The 27,281-nt window shown below is 32.5% G+C and overlaps 1 protein-coding gene across 1 annotated transcript in view; it reads right to left on the bottom strand.

Moving 5' to 3' along the window:
• Positions 1–27,281, bottom strand: part of Polr1A (RNA polymerase I subunit RpI1) — a 94,829-nt gene that overhangs the window by 65,306 nt on the left and 2,242 nt on the right. Inside the window, exons 3-4 of the mRNA XM_072526592.1 lie at positions 13,787–13,969; positions 3,288–3,465 (exon numbers count right to left, since the gene is read on the bottom strand). Coding sequence (XP_072382693.1) covers positions 3,288–3,465; positions 13,787–13,969 — 361 coding nt within the window. The remainder of the gene's footprint in view (positions 1–3,287; positions 3,466–13,786; positions 13,970–27,281) is intronic.

The following is a 27,281-nucleotide window of genomic DNA, read 5'->3' on the forward strand; positions in this document are numbered from 1 at the left end:
AGAATTGTTGGCCCTTCGTTGTTATTTTCCAATCTTGGTTCTTCTCGTATGTCGTGAAAAAGAATTTTAATATAGTTTTCCCATTCTTTCAGTTTGTCTTCCGTTGATTCTAGCAGTTTGCCATCCGTGTTCAGCATGGTGTGAAAAGTCGTTCTCTTGGTAGTCGATGTAAACTCTTTTACCTTTTTATGTAAATTAAAAAAATCGTGCCTTTGTTGTAGTTCTTCTATTTCCACGCATTTTGTTTCCAGCCATTTCTCTTTTGCTTCGGTTATTTTTTTTCGAATTATTCTATTTAGTCTTTTGTATTCTCCGTCCTTGTCATTTTTTCCTTTGGATTCTCTTCGTTTGTTCATTAATTGTAAAATCTCTTCTGTCATCCATTCCTGTTTGTTATTTCTAGGTGTTACTTTTAGATGTTTTTCCGTTACATTGTTCATTTGTTCTTTAATAGTTTTCCACAGAACGTTTATGTCATCGTACTCGCTAATTCTATTGTGGTCGATATTTCCTAAATTTTTGTTTAATTCTTTATTTACTGTCTGATGTATGGTGTCGTTTTTCAATAATTGGATGTCTAATAGTTGGTGTTGAGGTTTTTGTTTCTTTACTAGTTTCCATCTTGCGCGAACTTTTGCAACAACAGGATTATGATCGGAATTGATGTCAGTTCCAGGATATGTTTTTGCACTGATGATTGCATTGTGATATCTTTTGTTGACCAATATGTAATCTATTTGGTTACGGATTACTCTGTTTTCATTGTGTTGTGGTGAAGTCCAAGTGTACAATCTGCGAGGGTGTAATTTAAACCATGTATTTGTCGCTACCATGTTGTGTTGTTGGCAGAATTCTGTCATTCTCTCTCCCCTGTCGTTCCTTGCTCCAAGTCCGAAGTCTCCAATCAATCCAGAAACTTTTCCTCTGCCTAACTTAGCATTAAAGTCACCTAAGATAAATGTTAGGTCTCGTTTTTTGGTCATCTTTATAAGTTTTTCTACGTCAGCATACCACGCTTCTAGCTCTTCTATGGTTTTATCGGCCGTAGGGGCATAAGTTTGAATGATGTTAATATTTACTGGCTTTCCGGATAGTTGAATAAGAAGACATCGGTCCGAAAATGGCACAAAGTTTGTGACGGCATTGTCAAAAATAAAAATTTTATGTTGGCATTTATGACATTGAGGCTATTTGTAATTGGTTGCTATTTGAACTTAATTATAAATTCAATTATTTTTGTATTTAAAAAAAAATGTTTTCAAAATTATAAAAATTTTCGGAGAAACATTTATTGGATTAAAGCATTTTTATATTAAATATTTTGAAGATGTATTAGCAGTAATTTTTACTTACTAAACTAATTTTTATTTGGTAAGTTAACAAAAATTGTTTTTTCTTTTTAGTTCAACCGTAAGTATTTTGTCTTTTTTAGCTCTTGATAATAATTGTAAACACAATTGAAAGCTCGAGAATAAAAAAATAGTTAACCAGTAGCCCTTTTATTGACTCCAACCCATCGAAAACAGTTATATATCATCGAAACATATATATATATATATATATATATATATATATATATATATATATATATATATATATATATATATATATAAACTATCTTGTAAGTCGTGAAAGATTTTTCTGATGTTTATTTTATACTTGTTTAACGTCTAGGAAAAGTATATATGTTTCTCCGTCGTTCTGGTATGTTTTCTCTATCACTTGTGTTAGCGTATGTATAACGTCTATCGTGGAGCTTCCTTTTTTGAAACCGTACTGGTAGACTTCTAGACTTTGTTTTTTGAATATTGTTAGTTTGTCTCTAATTATACCAGTAATTACTTTATATGTTACTGTAGTGGTCTTGAGAAAGGATCCTTCCAGAATTTTTCGAATCAAAAATATAAAGATGAAGAACTATACAAGTTTTTTATAGAAAAAACTTGGATTTTTCAGAATCTATCTATATGTCACTTATGGTAAGATGAGAATAAAAGAAGTGTAAAATCTATTAAAACTTATGGAAACGGTAATATATTTAATCATATTGAAAACATAAAGGTGTTGAAATAAAATTCTTTTGTAGATACAGATACATTATTCTTTATGCTGGTAATAAAAATGGCTTCATTGAGGGTGCAGAGGCTATATTTTCCTCTAAATTGGCTATAATGGACTATCTTCCAAAGATTGGTTAACTAACAACAAACTACCTTTTATGAGACAATGTTGAAAAACGAGCTTTTGCAGATTTTTGCGCAGTAAGTACGCCTAATGAGAGTTTGGTTCAGGTTTTCAGTATTTATTTTCAGAAGATTGTTGATGATTTAGCAGAACAATATGGCCATAAACTATTTCGTCTGTCACCATACCACTGTATTTTCAATGCTATAGAATACTGGTAGAGATGACTATAAAGAATGTGATGCTTTAAACATGTGGAAAGAAGCTCTAAAAACTGTTACACCCCAGATATGGCAAAATTCTATTAGTCATACAGAAAATGTAATTAAAAAGTGGTATGACCAAGAGCATATACTAGATAGGAAATTCTACCTATTATAAACGACTAATATAAATGGTGACAGTGATTCCAGTAGCAGCTGACATAGACAGTGATTAGTAAGTAAAGCATCTTATGACTCTGAGCATTAAAATTAAGCTTCATTTTTATGGGTTTAAACTGATGATGAAACAAATCAAAATTTAGTCTTTTTTATACCTACTTTTTTCATCCATCTTATGATTTTTCTAAAAAACCATAAGATGGATGAAAAAAGTGTAAGAAAGCCTAGTAGTGTAACTTTTAAGCACCACACTTTTTTTACATTGTTCACAAATTATATAAAACCATCATAATGCACAATTGTAAGGTATCGATCGGAAAACTGAAACTTAAATCAAGCCGAAGAAAAAAGATTGATTAACATTTGCAAATCTAATTCTAACAAAACATTTAAAAGAAAATAAGTAATGAAAAAAGTGTTTTTTTTATTCTATTTTACTTCTTTATACTACATAAGCGGCTCAAATTATTTTTAACGTAAGATTATTAGTTAATTCTTGTTTTCTATTTCTAATTTTTTATTTATTTGCATTGAATATTAATTTGCTTTATTGTACAATCCACTTCTGCAATAATTAAGTGAAATATTTTATTTAAAACGAATTCAGGTTTTTTTTGCAACTTGGCAACAATGTCAACTTAGATTTCTGACGTAGATAATGACGTGCATAGGGATTTATATTGTATCAACTGGAAATAAATAAAAAATAATAATACTTACTGGTCACCTTTCTTTGTTGTTAAAATAATTCTGTTCTTTAGTGCCTGAATCTTATTAATTCTGGTCTTGCAAAATAGACATATCTTTCTAGATTTTACATCTTTCAACATTTTAGACACAAAATTATTGCGGAGTGTTTCGGTATTTTGACTGGTAATAGTGTTCCCTCCTAAATTCTCTATAAAAATAATTTTTTAAGATTATATTAAAAATCTTTAGCACAAAAGAGTTAACAATTAAAATTTAATCAACATTATTATCCATATCCCAAAACAACGTTTTAAAACTTGTATTTTAAAAATGTATTCAAAGCCTGAAAGTAGCGACATCAATAAAATAATTATACTATTACAATTCTGGTTAATTCCCAGTACATAAACCCTAGCAGATTTGCTGCAACACAGTTTTCAGTTACATATATTAAATTTGACAACAATTCCATCATTTCGCTGTGTAGCATATTAGATAAATCCTAATACGTATGAAAGAAGGCTGAGTGTCGTGAGTGATATTACTCACACCTAAAATTGGACCTAAGTAGTCAAACGTTATTCGACTTGTGTTGAGAACCTATCAAAAGGGTCACTAGATTTTCATTGTTTTAATAAGTTGTTGATGTAATTACACTTTGGATCGAAGTTTATGTAAAAATCTAATGGTAAGAGCCGGCTACATATTTTAATATTTACTTTGAAATTACACTATTGTCGACAAAATTCCATGATTATTAAGACCTGAGACATAGCGGTTTTTGCTGGGTAATTATGACTACCATTAGACCTCTGACATAGGAAATTAAATTAAATAACAGCTAATTTTTGGAATAGTGATGATAATTTAGATAAGTGAATCTGAAGCAAGTCCTAAAAATAGGAAACAGAAAATATGTCTGTTAAGTTGAACATTGAGGATTTGTCCATTAAATTTGAAGATAAAATTGTTGTCAACGACGACCATCCTCTGGAAAAAAAAATAATTTTTGATGAGACTGTCAAGACCTACAAAGGAAATAATCAACTTTCCAACAATCTTTTGGAGTTGTCTACACCTTTTGCTTTCTTCAACTACTTTTTTAAAAAGTGAAACTGGAACAAAACCATGAAGTGGAGATATCCAGGAGTGGCTAGTATACCTGTTGAATACAAAGTATGTGGTGTTCGTGTGTAACAAGGTATAAAAAATGCTTATTAAAAGCTTAAAACTTTTATTTTAAAGAAGATCTTTTCGGAATTGAATCATTCCATCGTCAGTTTAATAAAAAGTTGTTAAAAAACATTGTTTTGCCACAGAAAAACACTGGAAGGACATCAGTAACCAAAACAATCCTCATGGAATTTACAAAGGTAAATGCAATAGACCGTTAACTTCGGTAACACTACCGAATGTAGTGTTAGCACTGTTAGTGTAGTAGGTGTAGGTGTTATGCACTATAATATTTCTGGCACTTCTGGCATGGAGATTGTCAATTTATTTGCTGAATACTTTTCCAAAACTTATAGTGATAAAGATTTTGATTTGCAGGATGAAACCTTTTTAACAGGAGACATCAACCTATCACAATTTAGCATTTCTATTTCTATATAGTCTATATATGAAAAGCTTTCCATTTTGGATAGCAACAAGGGGCCAGGTCCAGATGGTCTTCCACCTTCTTCTCTTAAACACTTTAGCTTTTTACTTTCTAGACCTCTTTTTCACATTTTTAACCTGTCATTAAAGACAGGGATGTTCCCGGTCTACTGGAAAACTAGCTTTATTACACCAATACTAAAATCTGGAGATAATTCTCAAGTGAACAATTATCAGCCTATTAGCATTCTAAGTTGTATTCCCAAAGTTTTTGAGAGCCTCGCCTGTGACTATTTGTCAGCAACTTTAAAAGGCTGTTTTATCGACCAGCAATTTGGATTTCGCTCTAGCCGCTCCACTGAACTTAATTTATTGACATTCACTGATTTCCGTATAGAATCTCTTGAAGATGGCTTTCAGGTTCATGCTGTATACACAGACTTTACAAAGGCGTTTGACCGGGTAAATCGAAAGATTTTAATCAATAAGTTGAGGAGTCTCGGTATCCAGGGTGAACTTTTAGAATGGTTGTTATCCTACCCAACTGAAAGAATACAAATAGTACGTGTTCAGGGTTTTCACTCGTTTGAGATTAAGATACTTTCAGGAGTACCATAAGGACCACACCTAGGACTTCTTCTATTCAATAACTATTTCGTTAAAGACTTTAAATTGTAATCACATCCAAAAATAGATCACTTGAGAAAAAGGCACTCTACCGCAACAGGTGTAGTGATAAAATATTATAATAAATTTTGTGGAAGTTTTGAAAACAAAGTTTTTGGTGTTTTATTGTTAAATAACTGTTTTCATAATTTCCAAACTATAGTATATTTGAAGAATAAGCTGGAGTAAATTCTCAGAAAAAAAAAAACTAAATTGTTAAGCATATTTTAGTATGTGTGCTTGTTACGAATATTTGTTATTTTTATACAATGTATTTAGTTAATTTTAAGTTCTATCATGTTACCCAAAATTTCCCGTTGCTACTGTTCTATAGACTATGTCAAACAGAATAAAAACGTCAGAAAATAAACGTGTCACCGATTAGGGAAAAATTTAAATAATTTTAGCAGACAGCAAGAGAACAGAATTTGATTTGGTTTTCGCAAATAAAAACAGTAAACTACAAATCTGTCAATTGCTGGCTGTACTATAAAGATAAATTCCCAACAAGCTCAAATTCTATTCATCACACGCGATTGCTGAATCACACAATCTTACAAGATCTACGAATATGGGTCCATCAGTTGTTGGACGAACCAAAATTGATCTATGTCCTGTGTGCGGCAAACCATATCGTGAAGAAGGGATGGTAGAATGTACAGAATGTAAAAAATGGTGCTGTTTTGAATGCGTAAATGTACAGGATGATTCCGAAGTAATTGGTGATGACAGCTGGAAGTGCCCTCTTTGTATAGACGCAGCCACTAAGAAGTCTCACCCACAAGGTTCCAAAATCAAGAAATCTTGATCTGCAACCTCCTTAAAAAGCTCCTCATCAACAAGCAGCAAAACAAAAATGAAGCTTCAACTTCTGCAGGAAGAACGAGATCTATTACGTCAAGAAAGAGAGTTAACCAAGGAGTCTAGGAGAATTATAGAAGAAGATGAGTGCTCGAATGCTAGTCAAGACATCGATGAAGAAGAAATAATTGAAACTAACCCTTTGGTCAATAAATTCCTTTCTCTAAATATAGATAAGCCCTTTATCGACAATATTGGCCCTTTAACACCAACACTTGGTAAGCCTCTGCCAACTTATAACGATAAAAGTTCAGGTATATTGTATAAAAGAAGGGATCCTGGAGATCTCCCTATTTTTAATGGTAATCCATATGACTGGCCCGTGTTTATTAGTAGTTTTGAAAGATCTACTGAGCTATGTCAAGTAGATAATCATGAGAATATATTAAGATTACAAAAATGTTTAAAAGGTACAGCAAGAGTCAGTGTTTCAAGTTTTTTAATATTACCTCAATGTGTGCCCCAAATTATAGCTACATTAAAAGTTCTTTTTGGAAGACCTGAGCAAATTATTGAAGCTCATATAAATTCTATTCGTAGACTACCACCTCCTAAACCGGAAAAACTTGAAACTCTGGTAGAATTTGCTTTAGCAGTTAAAAATTTATGTATTTTATTGGAAGCATCTAATTTAAAAGACTATCTTAATAACCCTACACTTATGCATGAACTATTAGAGAAACTACCTTCACAAATTAAAGTTAATTGGGCGATATATCGCAGTGCTTTTCAAAATTTTCAGGGATTAAGGGAACTTGCTGATTGGTTGTATAATCTGGCAACAAATGTTTGTTCTGCTCTACCTACACTAGCCCTTAATGACCAAAGTAATAAAAAAAGACAATTTAATAATAATGTGCATGCTAATATACATGAACCAAATGCCTCCAGTGTATAAAAACAATTATATAATTGTAAACTGTGTAATCAGAGAGATTGTAAAAAGATTGCAGGTTGTTCAGAATTTCAGAGATATTCATTATCTCAAAGATGGGAGGCTGTTAAAGCCTTAAATTTATGTAGGCTTTGCTTAAAGAAACACAGATTTCCCTGTAAGTATCCTGTAAAATGCAACAAAGAAGAATGCCAAAAGAAGCATCATCCTCTTCTTCATGAATTTTCAGAACAAGTATCCAATAAAAGTACAAAGCTTATCAAAAAGGAAAGCGGTATGCAAACAGTAGAATCACACCTTTTATCTGCAGATGAAGAAAGTAATGCACATCAAGGAACACGCTTTCGAATACTTCCCGTTGTTTTAAGAAATGGAAGTAGGGAGGTCACTACATTTGCCTTTCTAGATGAAGGGTCTTCCGTTACTTTGTTAGAAGAAAGTATTGCTAAAAAGCTAAATATAATGGGAAACCCAGAACAACTTTTCCTAAAATGGACAGGAAATCAACAAAGCTTAGAAGATGCGTCAGAAAAAGTATTTTTTTTCTATTGCTGGTGATTATAATGGGGCCAAAAAATTTGACCACCGACCAGCCAGAACGGTAAGAAAATTAGGCCTTCCAAAACAAACTCTCGATGCAAAGGCAATTAAAGAAAGCTTTCCCTATCTAAAAAACTTGCCTTTCAAATCATATAAGAACGCTGTTCCTCAGATCTTGATAGGCTTAGATAACTGGGACTTGGCGTTACCACTTCGAGTGAAGGAAGGTCTAGAACTTCAACCGATAGCTGCAAAGTCCAGGTTAGGTTGGACCATTTTTGCAATATTTTCAAATAACGATGTGGAATTAAACTACTCATACCACATTTGCGAATGTAGTTCTGAAAGCATTACTAACCAAGAACTCTTCAATACTGTAAAAGATTTCTTTTCAGTTGAAAGCCTCGGAGTTAAAAATATTCAACCGTCTGTTTCCAAAGAATTAGATAGGGCTATTCGTATACAAGAAAGTACCCTAGTTCAAATTGGTAACCAATATAAAATTGGATTACTCTGGAAATACGACAACTTGAAACTCCCTAATAGTAAACCCATGGCTATTCAAAGACTGGAGTGTATAGAGAGAAAAATTAAGAAAAATCCAGAACTAGGTACCAAAATTAATCAACAAATTCAAGATTTTCTAGAAAAGAAATATATTAGAAAATTGTCAGAACAAGAACTCTTAGAGCACCAAGAAAAAACATGGTATCTTCCCATATTTCCGGCCTTTAATCCTAATAAACCTGACAAATTCAGATTTGTTTGGGATGCAGCAGAGCAACCGTACAGGGAATATCCTTAAATTCTATGTTATTAAAAGGAGATGACCAACTTGCTTCTTTATTAGGCGTCCTCCTACGATTTCGTGAAAGAAAGATTGGCTTTTCTGGAGACATCAAGGAAATGTTTCTTCGTGTAGGTATAATAGAAGAAGATCAACATGCACAACGATTCTTGTGGCGCAATGGTAGCTCTGATAATCCTTTGGAAGTTTATGTCATGACTGTGATGACCTTCGGGGCTACCTGCTCACCCAGTTGTGCACAGTTTGTTAAAAACACTAATGCGAAGAAATTTAGCGTAGAATATCCTAGCGCTGTTGATTCCATAGTAAAGAATCATTATGTCGATGATCTCTTAGAATCAACAGACACTGAGGATGAAGCCATCCAATTAGCAAAAGAAATTGCCTTAATTCACGCCAGCGGAAATTTTGAAATAAGAAACTGGAGATCAAACTCTGAAAAATTAATAAAAATCATGAACACCGCCCACGGAAATAACGAGGAAGTCAACCTAGATATAGGAAACAATAAGAGCATGGAAAAGGTTCTAGGAATGTGGTGGGATTTAAAGGGAGATAATTTTATTTTCAATTTAAAATGTAATAAACGAAACAAAGATGTTTTAAGTGGATTAAGAAAGCCAACAAAGCGAGAGATTTTACAAATCTTAATGTCTGTATATGACCCTTTAGGTTTGTTAGCAAACTTTTTGATTTATGTGAAGGTTCTTTTACAGGAAATATGGAGGAGTAACATTTCTTGGGATCAACCAATAACCAATGAACAGTTTCAAAAATGGCTTGTTTGGTTAAAACAGCTTCCAGAAATAGAGAAAGTTTCAATTCCGAGATATTTTCTTAATAAACTCGAAAACTGGAAGGATACCAATACGCAAATGCACATTTTTGTAGATGCCAGCGAACACGCAAGTGCTTGTGTGGCATATCTAAGAATAATGAAAAAAGATGTCATAGAGTGTACTTTGATTGGAGCGAAAACACATGTAGCACCATTAAAACCACAAACTATTCCTCGATTGGAACTTAATGGTGCGGTAATGGGTTCAAGGTTTGCTAAAAGCCTTTGTCAACATCTTTCCATAACTGTGCACAACATTGTTTATTGGACAGATTCTTCAACAGTTTTAAGCTGGTTAAGAAATGAAGACCCAAGAAAATTACCAAAGTATGTTGCTTACAGAGTGGCCGAAATTCAACAAAACTCAATGATATCACATTGGAGATATGTACCTACTAAGAATAACATAGCCGACGAAGCTACTAAATGGAAAAAACGTCCCAATTTGAAAAACACCAGGTGTTGGTTTAAAGGTCCTGATTTTCTGTATCAATTAGAAAACAGTTGGCCTCCAGACACCACCCTTAAAAAGGAAAAAATGATGAAATTTTAACCACTCATGAAGTAAAATTTAATAGTCCACGTTTAATAGATTTTGAAAGATTCAGTCAATTTAATAGAATTTTAAGAGCAACTGCATATGTTTCGATTTTTAAGAATTGTTTATGCAAAATTGATGAAATCTGAAGAGCCTAAAGGAATATTAACTTCGAAAAAACTTTTAGGTGCTAGAAATATTTTAATAAAGCAAACTCAATGTGAATATTTCAAAAATGAAATAAAACAATTAAAAACTAATAATTCTGGTAGTTTACAGAAAACAGTTAATAAATCAAACAGTTTATATAAATTATCGCCATATCTGGCTGAAGATGGTTTACTTCGTATAAGAGGAAGATTAGATGAAGCTAGAGATGTTATTTCAGAAACAAAAAGGCCAATAATCTTACCAAGCAGGAACCCTACTGACCAATTACTTTATAGTTGTCTCATAGCTGCAGAAAACATAGTAAACTCAAGACCACTTACTTATCTTCCAATAGAATCTGAAGAATCTGAATCTCTAACCCCAAATCATTTTCTAATTGGATCTTCAAACGGAGATAAACCAATTGGATTTTTAAACGAAGATGTTAAAGTATTTAAATTTAATTATTTGTACAGAGAGCAATTTGCAAATAAATGTTGGCGACGCTTTATTTCTGAATACATACCTGAACTGCTACTTCGGGCAAAATGGCATAAACAAGTTGTACCAATTAAACAGGGCGATATTGTAATTATATGTGATAAAGATTTACCAAGATGCAATTGGCCAAAGGGTAAGGTAATTGAAGTTAAAAAATCATCTGATGGGCAAGTGCGACGAGCAATAGTTCAAACAAAAAATGGAATATATGAACGTCCTGTTATAAAATTAGCAGTAATACCAATAAATGGAGACTAAAAAGATGATGAAAAATAAGTGGTACAGTTTCTCTTTTGCATAGAACTGTACCGGGTGGGAGTGTTACGAATATTTGTTATTTTTATACAATGTATTTAGTTAATTTTAAGTTCTATCATGTTACCCAAAATTTCCCGTTGCTACTGTTCTATAGACTATGTCAAACAGAATAAAAACGTCAGAAAATAAACGTGTCACCGATTAGGGAAAAATTTAAATAATTTTAGCAGACAGCAAGAGAACAGAATTTGATTTGGTTTTCGCAAATAAAAACAGTAAACTACAAATCCGTCAATTGCTGGCTGTACTATAAAGATAAATTCCCAACAGTGCTTTTCGTACAACGTCAATATTTTAGCTTATTTTACGTTTGGTTTGACTATTTAGACAGAATTTTTTCCACGTCACATGGACTATCGTAAAATTTAAATACCTGTTATTGTTAGAACTGTAGGCTAGGGATTATTCAGCTGGTCATAGACGTAGTTTAAGGGCATTACATTATTTGTTTCGGTTTGTTAGATATTTAAACCATTTTCAAAGCCTATTATATTTATATAAATCTGTTTATTTTAGTAACGTTATTTATGGTTATTTTTGTTGTTATGACAATGACCCATTAAATAAGAAGAAATAAAGAAACTCTTAAAATACATAGGTATTTAGATAATGGTCTTTTGATAGCTAAGGTAAAAACAGTCGATTAGCGAAAGATGGTTTCTGATAAATGTGAACGCTGTCTTAAATAGTATAAATTTCGATTTTGTTTGGAAAACCAATGATTAATAAAATTGTTAATGGTCTTTAAATAGTCATTCATTAATAACAGAAAATTTTTGTTCAGTCGATTATAAGCGAGTGAAGTGATCTGACACAGTTGTTTTTTTTACAAGAGTAAATAATGAGTTTAGAGAATATGGAATTAACGTGTGATTATACACCAGTTAAAAAATTAAAGTTGAATCATTTATCACTTAACGAAAAGAGTGTTAATCCTATCCATCCTTAATGTCTACAATTATTTTAAGCAACACAATCCTTCCAATACTGTTGATAGTATATTTGAAATTTCATCTAAAGTAATGGGATATTCCAAATCAACTGTATATAACATTTTAAAAGAGGAAAAATCAGCTGGTATAACGCCACCCAAACCCAGACCAGAAATACCAAAATTGTCGAAAGTGATGTGGATGAATTTTTCAAAAATGCAATTTGTAGAATGGTCCACTAATTTTTTTTTTTAACAAACAAATACCAACTCTAGATAAAGTTTTACAAGCTATTACCGACGATCCCGATTTACCCACAATAAGTAGAGATAAACTTTGGAAAGTTTTGCATGAGTTAAACTTTAAGTATGAAAAAGTGGGCAGACAGTCAATGCTTATCGATTCCGAAGAAATTGTGTGTTGGGGACGAGACTTCCTCAGAAAAATAAAAAAAATGAGGACAGAAAATAAGAACATTTATTATTTAGATGAAACGTGGGTTAATGAAGGGCATACTGTAGGGAGAGTTTGGAAAAACAAAACTATAAAAACATGTCGACAAGCATTTCTGGAAGGATATTCAACTGGTTTCAAAGAACCAACAGGTAAAGGTCGACGATTAATTGTTACCCATATAGGTACTATGAAAGGATTTCTTAACGAGCGTTTACTTTTGTTTGAATAAAAAAAGACCTGTGATTATCACGAAGAGATGAAAGAAGGCGTGTTTGAAGAATATTTCGAACAGATGTTTGAATTCATACCTAAAAATTCAGTTATTGTGATAGACAATGCAAGTTACCACTCTAGATTAGTTAAAAATTTACCAACTATTGCTAAAATTAATAAACAAAATTATAAAAAATATGTCATTGAGGAGATCCAAAAAAACGAGGAATTGAAATACTTCACCTACCACCGTATTATTGCGAGCTAAATCCGAATTAGTATGGACCGAAGTTAAAGGTAACGTTGCTCGAAATAATACAATTTTTAAATTGTCAGATGTTACTATTCTTTTTCATAAATCAATATCCGAAGTAACGACTGAACATTGGCAAAAATGTATTAATCACGTTATGGATATTGAGAAAAATATGTAGGACCTTGATCATATAATAGATAGCAGTATAGAACCTATAATAATTCATCCCGGATCGGATAACACTTCGTCTGAAACAGAATATGAGGAAGCTTAACTTTAAACTGTAGCTCAGAAGATTATTTTAAATTTGAACTAATTACCGTCAACTTCATTGTTTATTTTTTATTTATTTTTATTGCTAATATAATTTTCATTCTTATTTCCAATATTATTAGTATTAAGAATATTATTATTTATTAATGGGAATATATAAAAAGTTTACAGTTTTTGTGTATGTATTTTACGTTTCAGTATAATTTATTGTATTTTATTATTTTATATTAACTGTATGTTTCACAAATAATATTTTTATTCTTTTTATGTGTATCTTTTTATTTTAAACCAGTATTGGATTGGATTAATTTCTTTGTTCTAAATATCCAAATAAATTTTATGCAAACTATTCTTTTAAGATTACGTTTTAGCTGGAAGATGTGCACGCCTATGTATTTCGAGGTTCGAAGATGAGTATTCTGAGAATTTACTCCAGCTTATTCTTCAAATATACTATACTTGGTTATTATGAATTATTGTGTACAATAATTTTTTTTAATAAAAGTTTTTGATTAACTAAATTTTTTATGTAATTTTTATACCTCAATATACAACCTAACACGTTCACATATATATTTTTTTGTGAGAATACATAAAATCGCTCATAATAGAGTTACAAAAGTAAACTACAAAAATAAAACGACTGGAAAGAACAATATTTTTAATGTATGTCAGAGATACTTACTTAATGTTTCATCAGCTAATACCTCATATTTTAATACATTTTTTACACTTTCAGCTGGAATATTTTCAAACTTTTCATATTTCGAAATTAATTCCGTTATTTCTGTTTCTATTGACATGGCTTCTGTAATCATTCCACAATTTAAAAGTTTCATTTGAATACATAACACTTTTTTTATGTGCGCTAAAAATTAAAGAGCAAAGATTAATAACACTAATTATTAATCAGAATTGTATTATAATTGAGCACATAGAACAGTTTTAATATTATTCAAAATATTTATTTACTATTTTAAAAGATATTGATAACAAATTGATAGAATTAATAAGGCTGCTTTGTTTTGTTGTAAGGTCAGGCTAGAATGTAGAATGTAGAAAATGGGGCGGCCAATAGAGCCTGATACACTGCGACCTTTGCAGATCTATTGTGTTTCCCCCTTATTTTAAAGCACTTCATCTAGCTTGGTCCTCTTAATGAGACTCAACAGCCTTGATAGTGGCCTTTTCATGTAGCCTGGTGCTTCCGGTTTTTCCTCTCCGAGTTCTAGAAACCGCATTCGTGCGAGACCTTCGCAATGGCACAGAACGTGTAGAGCGGTTTCCTCTTCTTCCAGACAGAAACGACAGGTGTCCTCTTCTGTCAGGCCTATGAGACTCAGGTGTCTATTGAGTCTACAGTGCCTAGTGAGCAGACCCACTATCATTCTGACAGTCCTGCGCCTGTGCGAAAGTAAGTCTGCTGTAAATTTAGCCGAATGTCCTTTGATGAACTGTTTGGCCTGCCTCTGTCCTGGTGAGTTGTTCCACCACTCAAGAGACTTCTGTTGCACCCATTTGTGTATGGCTGCCCTTTTTATCGTATTTGCGATTCCAAAGAAGGGTTCCGGACCAACCAGTGGCGTAGATGCGCCTTCTCGGGCCAATTCATCGGCCTTCTCGTTGCCACGATGACCCTTATGTCCCGGCACCCAGGCAAGTGTCAACCTGTTTTGACTTCCCACCTGAGAGAGGACATCCAAACAGTTCCATACCAGCCATGAATCGACCTGTACCGAACTGAGAGCCTTTAGAGCCGCTTGACTATCCGAATAGATAACGATGGAGTCGTTATCTACATTTCGGCCGATTAGTTCCATAGCGCACCTGTGTATAGCAGCTAATTCGGCTTGAAATACGGTCGCGTATGTTCCTAGACATACCCGGACTTCCGTCCTTGGTTTTATGCCATATATTCCATATATAAGGTCAGGCTATAAAAATATCCCTCAGAAATCCTCCTTCTCCTCAGTCCTAATCCCTTTTGGGATGTGGTGACACCATCAGGCCTTTACAGTTTTTTCACTATTTCTCTCCATCCTTCTCTGTCCTGGATTCGGCTTCATGTAACCCTTGGTTAATCAGTATTTTTGTTTGATCTATCCAACGGCTTGGAGATCTTTCCCTAGATCGCTTTCCTTCAACTCTACCCTCGACTATCAGTTTTTTCATCGTACCTGTTCTTCTAGCAATGTGTCCAAAATACTGCAAATATCTTTGTTGTATTTGTTTAAGCAATCTATTCTTTACTTTAAGTTGTTCTAATATCGATACGTTAGTGCGATGATCAATCCAGGATATTCTCAACATGCGGCGGTATACCAACATTTCAAAAGCGTCCAGTTTATTTTTATCCGCTTTCTTTAAGGTCCACGTTTCGGATTCATATGTCGCTATGGGAAAAATGAGCGCCCTTACCAGCCTTAGTTTTGTGTATATTGTTATGCTAGAATTTTTCCAAATTGCTACCAGTTTCATCATAGCTGTTCTAGCAATAGCCAACCTTCTACGTATCTCTCTGTCACGTCCTCCGACATTTGTTATTAGGGACCCCAGACATATGAAACTATTTACTACGTCAAAGCCCCCAATTTCTTTAATGTGTTGAAGATTATTCCGAGCTCTGTCTACCCTCAGAAATACTGCTACAATATTTCAAGCAGAACTGTCAGCAATATATTTTTGTGCTAAAGGGTTGCTAAAAAAACGCCGCCTCAATTGGGCAAAAATATTTACTATCTCAGACAACCAAGCTGTACTGAAAAATTCTAAATGAGATCTACAACCTACAGCTAATCGATCCAATAATAATATTTTAACGAAGTGTGGTCCACACTACACTGCCTTATAGCAACAAATTATTCATTATCATAAAAGTTGAAAACATACTCTTCAAAAAACTTTAGCGGCGTTTAACAAAAACTAGAAAAAAAAAATAAAGAATTGTATGGAAGACAGAAAGTTAACATATCATATTTCAGGAAAGCTGCCTTACAGATTGTGCGGCATATTTTCTGTTAAACATATATATATATATATATATATATATATATATATATATATATATATATATATATATATATATATATATATATACAACAAACAACACAGTTTATTAGGGTTGCAGTCAGAAAATTGGCCGGGATGTTAATGAAACACTCTTATGACTTTTCGTCTAGCTTTCGGAATCGTTTTGTTCCTTTTTCAAGACTCTATAATAAGAAAAAAGTGTAAATATTTATAAAATATCACAAATCTTCAGTGCAACTTACTAGTCGTTGAGATTATTTACAAAAGCATAGACACTCAACATTAATAACAACACACATAAAATATAAAATAGTGGACAAAATACATTTAAAATTCTTTAAAATTTAGGTACAAGTAGTAAAAATTTTGTTGTCATCTTTTACTAGTGTGTTTTAACTCTGGCACATAGAGAACAAAAAGAAAAAATCCTATGATTAAAAAGTAATTAGGTGTATTTAATTAATATCATGTTTCTTTTTAAGAAATACTAGAGGCCCATCTTAGGTGATTTTAATTTTTAAACCTGTCTTAATGGTATGCAACATGTTATGCATATAACTGTAATTTGTGTGGGTACGGGTACAGGTAGATATTAATTTTATTTTGGATGTTTTTCCAGTAAGTAACAATAAATGTTGCTCAGTTTATCTATGTCGGACTTTTTATTGATGCCAGATGTACTTGATTTTATGGAACACATTTCCAAGAAAACACGTTTTGAATGGTTCTTTTCCTTTGCCAAAATACAGGAATCCTCGAAATTAAATTCATGTTTCAACGTTAATGCATGTTCTGTCAATGCACATGCATTTATTTTTTTGGTTTTTATATCGCTACGATGTGAGATCACCCTACTGTGAAAATTACGAGATGATTCTCCTATATATATTTTGTTGCAATTGTCGCACGGTATAGAATAAACAATATTCGATGACTCCTGTATTGTGAAAGGATCTTTTGTTTTTGTGTACAACTTCGATATCGTTTTCACATTTTTGGTTGTAATTTTTAAATCACTAACATTTTTGAAGATGTTTTCTTGGAAATGTGTTCCATAAAATCAAGTACATCTTGCATCAATAAAAAGTCAGACATAGATAAACTGAGCAACATTTATTGTTACTTATTGGAAAAACATCCAAAATAAAATTAATATCTACCTCTACCCGTACCCACACAAATTACAGTTATATGCATAACATGTTGCATACCATTAAGACAGGTTTAAAAATTAAAATCACCTAAGATGGGCCTCTAGTATTTCTTAAAAAGAAACATGATATTAAATACACCTAATTACTTTTTAATCATAGGATTTTTTCTTTTTGTTCTCTATGTGCCAGAGTTAAAACACACTAGTAAAAGATGACAACAAAATTTTTACTACTTGTACCTAAATTTTAAAGAATTTTAAATGTATTTTGTCCACTATTTTATATTTTATGTGTGTTGTTATTAATGTTGAGTGTCTATGCTTTTGTAAATAATCTCAACGACTAGTAAGTTGCACTGAAGATTTGTGATATTTTATAAATATTTACACTTTTTTCTTATTATAGAGTCTTGAAAAAGGAACAAAACGATTCCGAAAGCTAGACGAAAAGTCATAAGAGTGTTTCATTAACATCCCGGCCAATTTTCTGACTGCAACCCTAATAAACTGTGTTGTTTGTTTATATTGACAGTCACTAATATCCAGTAATTCTTATATATATACATATATATATATATATATTTATATATATATATATATATATATATATATATATACCGGGCGGTTAATCGTCAAACGGGCCATAGGAAACTCAATGGGAAATTCTAAATAGTTGAATTCCTGCTTCCCTAATTGTTTTACATGAAAAGTTATAAGAAACTTTTTATAGAGTGAAATCTGTATTAAAAGCAAGTGTTAAAATTGTTCTACAAATTAAGTGTACTCCAAAATTTTGCAAAAATATATATTTATTTTTCAGGCCACCCCTTAAAGTCAGACCACAGGCGGTACAAGAATGTGTATGACATAGTTGCGTTTGGTCATAGTGATGTTTCTGATATTTGACAATATTTGAATTTTGAATATTTGAATATAAACAACAAAATTTCGCAAATAGTACTACTACTAGTTAACAATAAATAGTATTTTCTAAGCAATAAATTATATTGTTTACAAAGCAAGTTGAAGAAATGTACTCAATTCACGAAAAATCGCAATAATGTTATATTCAGGCAATAGTGCGAGCACTGCCAGATATTTATTTAATGTAAGATATAATACACTCCAATTTAATTTCAGGTTATACAACGATGCAAAGAATTTCAATATAGTTTTACTGTGATCCTTCCTAAAAATAATTTATGATAATTTCTAAACATAAAACTATAACAAAAAATGTTCAAACAATAAGCTATTTTGTACTAAGCAGTATCCTAATCGTTTGTAAAATTCACGTCTAACATTAGCCAGAACATGTGGCGTTATTTTTGCACGCTCTTCAATAATTCGCATTTTTAATTTTAATGCTTCTATATCTGTAAATTTTTGGTAAGAATTAATTTTTGATTTTAGATGCCCCCAGATAAAATAATCGTTTGGAGCTAGATCTCCCGATCTCGGGTGCCACTTAATGTTTCAGTCAGGTCCAATCAAACAATTATTAAAGCTGTTTTTAAGGAATTCCTTAACCACCCAGTTATTGTGCGCAGGGAATCCATCCATTTGAAACCAAATTTCTTCTTCATTTGGAGCTATTTCTGCAAGTCTGGGTAAAATCTCTTCTTGTAGCAAGTCTAAAAATTTTTTTGAATTTAAATTTTCCTCATAGAAAAATGGTCCTATAATATTGTGTTCAAATATTCCTAACCAGACATTTATTTTTCAACGATATTGGGTATGGCTTTCAATATTATCCTCAGGCTTTCCTGTCGACCAAATCCTTTAATTTTGAACATTTGGTTTATTATTGAATGTAAATGTACATTCATCACTAAACAAAATGTTTTTTTAAAATTGTCTGTCTGCATTAGCTCCCTCTAAAATTTCATAACAACAATTCCGCTCGTCACTCAACATCTTCTCTTAGTTCTTGATAACATTGAAATTTATATGAACGGAAATTATTCATTTTCAAAATTTTTAAGACCGTGGAATTATGAATATTAAACTGGTCTGCAATGGTCCGAGACCTTATTTTAGGATTTTCTACAACTGCTGTTAATACATTTATTTAATTTTGATTTTTTAAATTTCTTGGTACTTCAGCAATATTGTTGGTACATGTACAATTAGAAATCACGCTCCCAGTATTTTCAAAATTTTGTAAAATCCTTTGAATTGTTGAATGACTTGGAATTGGTTTATTGCGATATTTTACGCTAAATAAAGAACTGACAATTTGCGCACTAATGCCTGAATAAAACATTTTTATTATTGCTACTTTCTCCTTAACTGAATACATTTTTAATCAACTTTATTGTTTTTTAAACAATAAATCACAAAATAAAAATTTTTACCAATTCAAATATTGTCAAATATCAGAAACATCAATATGACCAAATGCAACATGTCATATACATTCTTGCACAGCGTGCGGCCTGACTTTAAGGGGGGGGGGCTTTTTTTTTTTTTTTTTTTTTGATGGGGGTTTTTCCCCTCCGAGGGGATGAACCCGGTTCATCCCCTCGGAGGTTTCAGCCCTCTTTGTGTGCTTTACGTTTAGTTTCTTTCGCAGAATTGTATACAAAATTGGTTAGTAATTTTACAGTTTTAGTTTACAGTTTATGATGTGTTGATGAAGTACATAAAGGATATCATTATTTCCTGAAAAAATAATACAATTTAGGTCTATTGGAAGGTTTATCTTGTAGTGAATAAAGTTTTTGTATAGTTGATTAATGTTTACATTATTTATTGGACATTCAAGTAAAACATGTACTAATGTACCCATTTTACCACAACTACACAGTGGATCGTCTGTAATTTTCATTTTGTGCTTATAATAAGGTGTTAGTGCATGATTAGCACGTACTCGATTTATTGTGGCAACAAAGTTTCTGTTTGGTATTTTGTGAAACCATGGTTTTCTGGGAATTCTTTGCTGGTGTTTACAAAAGTTTATTCCGGTTGTTGAAGCGTTGTGTAGGTTTTGCCACATCTCATTTATTTTGTTTCTTTGGTTTAAGAATAGGTCGGACGGGGGTAGTTTAAGATTTAGTTCTTCTCCTGATGTTGGGGCTGTTTTTGCTAAGGTATCTACTATTTCATTACCTGTTATACCTGCGTGTCCCTTTACCCATAGATATATGACGACTTTATTCTTGATGTGTATCTCATTATGTAAATACAGGATATTTGCTTCAATATGATTAACTGATCTATTTATGTTTACTTTTTTAAGTTTATCTACTGCACTTTTGCTGTCCGTACATATTATGAATTTGTCGTGGTTAGAGCCGAGTATGTATTTCATAGCTTGCACAATTGCTGTTAATTCTGCAGTGTATATGGAAGCTTCCTTTGGTAGAATAAATTTTTTGTCAGTATTTTCTTCCACATGGTAAAAGGCACAGCTGGTATATTCTTTTGACTTTGATCCATCAGTGAATATAGAATCATAGTTTGGCCAGTATTTGTTTTTTGTTTCGTTAAACTTTGATTGATTGAAACTTGCTACTTCTTGACTTTCAAAATAGTAGGTTCTAATTTCCCGTGAAAAAATTTGTTCTGGCGAGTAAATTAGAACCGGGGGGCGTTGGTTGGAATAAAGTATATCTGTAATGTCAAGTATTTCTGAGAAAGTTTCTACTATGAGGGGGGTTTTCTTGAAGTGCCAGTATCTATGGGTCAAAACTTGAACTGTTAGTGATTGTATACTATTGAGGTAAGAAGTTTTTTTGGAAATGGTTTTTATCACAAATTTTCTGCTCAATAGTTGTCTTCTTAGTTTAAGAGGAGGTTCCACAGCTTCAGCTTGCATAATATTTATGGGTGTTGACTTAAGATATCCCAGGCAAACTCTTAAGCATTTATTTTGTTGTATCTCGATTTTATTTAGATGTGTATCTGCTGCTGTTCCATAGAGTTGACTTCCATAATCCATTATTGATCGTACCATTGTTTTGTAGAAAAGTAAAGCCGTATTTGGATCTGCTCCCCACTTTACCCTACAAAACGCTCTTAAAATATTTATAGAATTACTTGTTTTTTTGATGATTTGGTGGATACAGTCCTTCCATAATAGTTTTCTATCTAGATGTAGGCCAAGATATTTTACAGAGTTGCTAATACGGAGTTTATATTTTCCTATTGTTAATGGTCTTTGATAGTTGTTTCTATTTCTAGAGAAAATACATATATTGGTTTTGGACTCGAATATGGAAAGTCCCATGTTGTCTAGGCATTTTTGGATTTCTATAAATTCAGTGTTGATATTTTCTATACATTTGTCCTCTGATTTGTTACTGGTGTAAATAACAACATCATCGGCGTATTGAATAATTTTGGACTTACGTGATATAACATTTTCTATGTCCATTGTGTACAGGCTGTAGAGGATTGGGCTCAAGATACTACCTTGTGGTAATCCAGATCTACATATTCTTGATTCCGAAACTTCTTTATTTATCTTTAAGGAAACTGATCGATTAGAGTAAGCTGATTTTATGAAGTTGGCAACGGAGGTTGGTAGACCAATATTGATAAGTTTCTCTTCTAGTATATTTATTTGAACATTATCATATGCTGAAGTGATATCCAAAAATGTAGCCAAAGTGTTGTATTTGTGTGTGAATCCTAGATAGATGTCATTTACTAGTATCGTTAGGGGTTCTAAGGAAGATCTTCCCTTTCTAAAAGCATATTGTGAGTCAGGTAATATTTTTTCATTTTCTAGCCAATATTCAAGCCTGTTCTTTATCATTCTTTCCATGGTTTTAAATATACACAATGATAAAGCTATGGGTCTATATGAATCTGCATTTCCGTTCTGTTTTCCAGGTTTTTTGATAGGTACTACGATGTATTCTTTCCACATTGGTGGAAAAGGAATCTTTTTTATCCAAATCGAATTGAACAATTCTAGCAGGGCTTTCTTATGGCCTAAGGGCATTTTATGCAACATATTGTATGAAATGTTATCCGCCCCGGGAGATTTATTATTTGTTGATTTAATGCATTGTTCGAGTTCCCATAATTGAAATAGTGATTGTAGAAAAGAAGTGTTTCTATTTACAGTAGCTATTTGTTAAGTAATGTTGTTTTCAACCCATGGGGGTGAAATTTTTGTGCGGAATTCATTTATCCAGTCTTCTTTGGGGTTTATTGGGGGTTTATTTACTTGTTTTCGGTTTTTATATCGGTTTACTTTGTTCCGCACTTCTTTAATTGGTGTATTTTGATTTAGATTTTGGCAATAATTAATCCAGCTTTTTTTCTTAGTTTCTTTGAAAGTTTTTTTAGCTACTGCATCAAGTCTTTTATATTCTGTTAGATTATTAAGATTTGGAGCATGTGTGTAGGTTAAGTAAGCTTGTTTTCTTGCTTTAGCAGCTATGTTACAGGTTTCATTCCACCAGTCCTTCGAACAATGATTTCTATTTTGTGTGTTTGATTTTTGTAAGGGAATTGCTTTGTTGGCAGCTTTGTTAATATTGTCGATAATGCCCATTAGTGATGATTTTGGTTCTGTAGCTTCAAGTGTAGCGGTGTATACATCCCAATTAGCAGCCTTGAGTCTCCATATGTTATGTTTTGTCTGTTTAATTTGCGCAAGCGGGCTATTCCTTCCAAATTGTATGTGTATTGGTAAGTGGTTAGAGCCATAAGGTTCTTCTAAAGTAGACCACGTAATTAGGTGCGTCAGATCCTGTGTACAGAGGGTCAAGTCTACAGCTGACTTCTTATTGTTTGCTAATGTAGGTGATCCGTCGTTCAAAATTACTAGGTTGCATTGTTCGATAGCTTCCAAAAGAGTCTTGCCATAGATATCGTCATATCCATCATTCCAAGCCAAACTATGTGCGTTAAAGTCGCCCCCAATTATGAATGGTTTTGGAATTTGTTCCAAAAAGTTGATCCACTGTTGTAATGATATTCTAGTTCTCGGTTTAAAGTATACTGAAACGAAGTAAATTTTTTTTTGTATAAATGGAAAATTAACCGAGATACAAGTATGCTCAAAGTTTATTGTAGTTGGAATTGAGACTTCTTGGTATATTAAGTCTGATTTTAATAAAACGGCTGAGCCGCCGGACGCCGTCGTCCCGGTCACAGCGAATATTGTTGAGGCCTTTAAAATTATAATATTTTCCTACTTTAAACCATGTTTCCGATAGAAGTGCAACGGAGTAGTTGCCCCTATCTAGTAGATATTCTAGGTTAGTTTTATTAGAAACTGCTGAACGGCAGTTCCATTGAAGAATATTTATTGAATGGTTGAGGTCTGAGAATGTGATGACGTGTTTCCATTTATAGTTAATTTGACTAAGTTTTCGAGTTCTTCCTTATTTATATTTATACTTTTTGTTACTAAAACTTTTGTGACAATTTCTATAACTAATTCTAATATTGAATTTATCATGCTTAGGTCTGAAGGAGATGCAACTGAATTATTATTAATATTTCCTTTATAGTTAATACTGTCTAATATTCCTCCCTTAGGTAATTGAGATCTAGAGGAAGCTATAATTTCATTATGCAAAATTAATGTTGGATCTGGACTATTTGGTCTCTGTCTTTTAAATGTTCTAGAATTTGTATTATTTGAATTATTGTAAAATATGTTATTTGTTGACATTTGGTTAATTGAATTTGATGGGAGCTGGGTGGGTGTATAATTATTGGGATTTAATGGAGGGAAAGTTTTGAGGCAGGAAATGTTTGTAGTTTGTTCCGTATTAATGGTTGTTGCTTTTGCATAGGAGTTCCTGGGAAACTGTCTGTTGGCGTCTTGATAACTAATATTACTGGAAGACATAGCGTCTTTTACAAGTTTTTGACGTTGAAATTCCTGACACGCGCTCAAATTTGTAGTAAAATGATTCCCCGAACAACTAAAACATTTTGGAGTTATATCGGTCGTTTTACACTCTTTTGTGTTGTGTGATTCCTGACATTTTTCGCACCTAGCCCTGCTCTTACATTGTCCCCCTGTATGTCCAAATCTTAGACAATTAAAGCATAATAGCACCTTCTGTTTATATGGCTCGACTTCCTTTAGTACCTTGTTGATTGTTACATATTTTGGTAGTACCTGTGACCTAAAACTAACTACACATGTTTTTGTTGGAATATATTGGGTACCTTTTTCATCTACTTGCCTCCTATTTAATCTTTTGACTTGAATGACTTCAAATTTACAGTGTAAATCGTACATTTTGATTCTGTCTTTAACATACTCTACTGAAAATTCTGTGGAAATATCTCTTATTACGCCCTGTCTAACTACAAGAAACTTAGGAATGTATATGTCTAAATTATTTTTTGTAAATATTGCTTCATTTTTTTTAGATATGATATAGTTGGCCGATTTATAATCTTTAAATTTTATACGTATTTTATTTCTCCCTACTGCGTCAATGCTCACAATTTTTTCATCAATTTCTTTAAAATTCGTGATAATAATGTCACCTATCCTTAAAGCGTTTAACCTGCCTTTAAAATCGGGTGAATTATTTTCCAAATACACGTAATGAGGTCCCAAGTCGTTTTGTCGGTAAAGAAATTCCTCCCTTTTTGTTCCTACTTCTTTGTTTATGGTATTTGTTATTGAAGTGTGTACATTAGCAAAGTCATTATCGATAATGGGTTTATTATTAACAAGTTTTGTGGTACTTATCTGTATAACCGGAACCAGATTTTGAAATCCTAACAGCTCCTCGTTTGAAGATGATGCATGTTCTGTATCCATTTGGGTTTCTAAAACATTTATATCGGAGGCATCGCCTCCGCTAACTGCACTCATAAGTTTTTAATGTCTTTCCGAATTTCGCTTTTTTATTTGGTGTAATTAATTTACTTTTAAAGTTCATGAAATATTTATTTATATAGCTAATTTATAAACACCGGTTTTAAAAACAAGCTTCTTTCTTACGCACGTCTAACTACCACGACGAATGAAAGCTGACTGGGGGGGGGGGGGGGGGGGGCTGAAAAATGTATTATATTCTTGCAGAATTTTGGAATATGAATTTAATTCGTAGAACAATTTTAACATTTGTTTTCGATACATATTTCAGTCCTCTACAAATAGTTTTTCTTGGCTTTTGGTGCAAAATAATTAGAGAAGCAGGAATTCAACAATTTAGAATTTTCCACTGGATTTCCGGTTTCCTATGGCCCATTTGACGACTCACCACCCTGTATATATATATATATATATATATATATATATATATATATTATATATATATATATATATATATATATATTATATATATATATATATATATATATATATATATATATATATATATATATATATACATATATAATAAAAAAGCGATAAATGCTTGTTGTAAGCAAAGCTGATCGGTTAAACTACAAACACAACTATTTGGGTATGCAGTGGAAGGGAGGACAAAGGACTCTTTTTTAGTTGACCCAACTTTCTGTCAGATATCGTCGTTTGTTTTTTAATTCTGTATGTGTATGATTTAAAAGAACTGTGTCTGGCCAGGAATTGTGCACAGAAATAATAAATAATCAGGTATTAACATTTTTGTCCATTATGTCTTTTCCCTTTGTGCTTCCCATTCATCAAGCATTTGGTTTCTAATTTCATCTCTTGCCAGTATCAGGTGGCTGTTGCCACTATTATAGAGGACAGCTTTTTCTTTTGTTAGGAGGTGAATGGGGAGCATACCTGCAATCACCTGTAAGGCGATCGTAGATGTAGTCTGGTATGCACTAAATACTTTAAGAAGGGGCTTTCTTTGAGCTCTTGTAATCAGATCTTTATACCTGGCAAACCTTAAGACTTCAATCCATACAAAAGGGTTGAATGTACTATTTGCTGGTAAATTCTTCATTTATGATTACTTGACCTGCCTATATTAGGCATAACTTTCATAATGGCAGCTGTTCTGTGTTCTGCTGTCTGGACTACATTTATCAGGTGTTTGGTAAATCGTAGATCTTTTTTTAAGGTGTATGACTAGATATTTAGCACAATTTGTTGGTACTGTCGTCATATTTGCAAATTGAAAAGTCAGGTTGGGTATTGCTCTGGGTCCTTTTAGTATCATTATCTTTGTTTTATTAAATGCCAGCTCTAATATGTTAGTTTTCATCCACCCATTAACTTTTTTCCAGCATATATATTAACTTTATTACATCTGAGTTTGTGTCACCTTCTGTTAGTATTGCTAAGTCGTCTGCTTATGCAATTGCTGACTCACCTCTACTATAATCTATTTCTAACACTCCATTATAGAAGACATTCTACAATGTTGTTCTTAATACAGATCACTGTGGTACTCCAGCTGACAGTTTTGTTTTTTCTTTACTTGTCACTTTAATATATCTGTCAGTGAGATAATTTTTAACTATATTTATTAGGTAATCTGCCCCTCCAGCCGTTTCCAGTTTCCTTACGATGTATGCCCAGTTTTCAGAATTGAAAGCATTCTTTATATCGAACATAACAAGAATTGCCCATTTATTTCTTGTTCTTTTCACTGTGTCAGATATGAATTTTACTGTGTCTATTATAGCTGATCTAGTTTTCCTAAAACTGTATTGCTTGTCAGAAATGGTTCTTGAATTTAAGAGCTTGTTTCAAGACAGTGTTTTATAAGTCTTTCATAAAACTTCCCAATACAATCTAATAAACATATAGGCCTGAAGGAACTATCCCCATCTAGTGGTTTTTCGAGTTTTAAGATTAAGGCTAAATTTGCAATCTTCAGTTGATCTGGGAATTCTTGGTTATGAAGGAGCTCATTCAATATATTTCTGGTGACTTCAGTATTTTCCTGTACTAGAATCTGTATGGTTTCTGGTGGCACACCATCAGGGCCAGGAGATCTACGGATTTTTATATTTTCTGCAGCTAATCTGATTTCCTCTATGGTGAACTCGTCAGGTCTATTATCTATATTATATGGTAGAAATTGACATTGGGGCTTATTAGGAAAAATAGCTCTAGCAATTTTTT

This window comes from Diabrotica undecimpunctata, chromosome 3 (assembly GCF_040954645.1).
Source record: "Diabrotica undecimpunctata isolate CICGRU chromosome 3, icDiaUnde3, whole genome shotgun sequence".
NCBI lineage: Eukaryota > Metazoa > Arthropoda > Insecta > Coleoptera > Chrysomelidae > Diabrotica > Diabrotica undecimpunctata.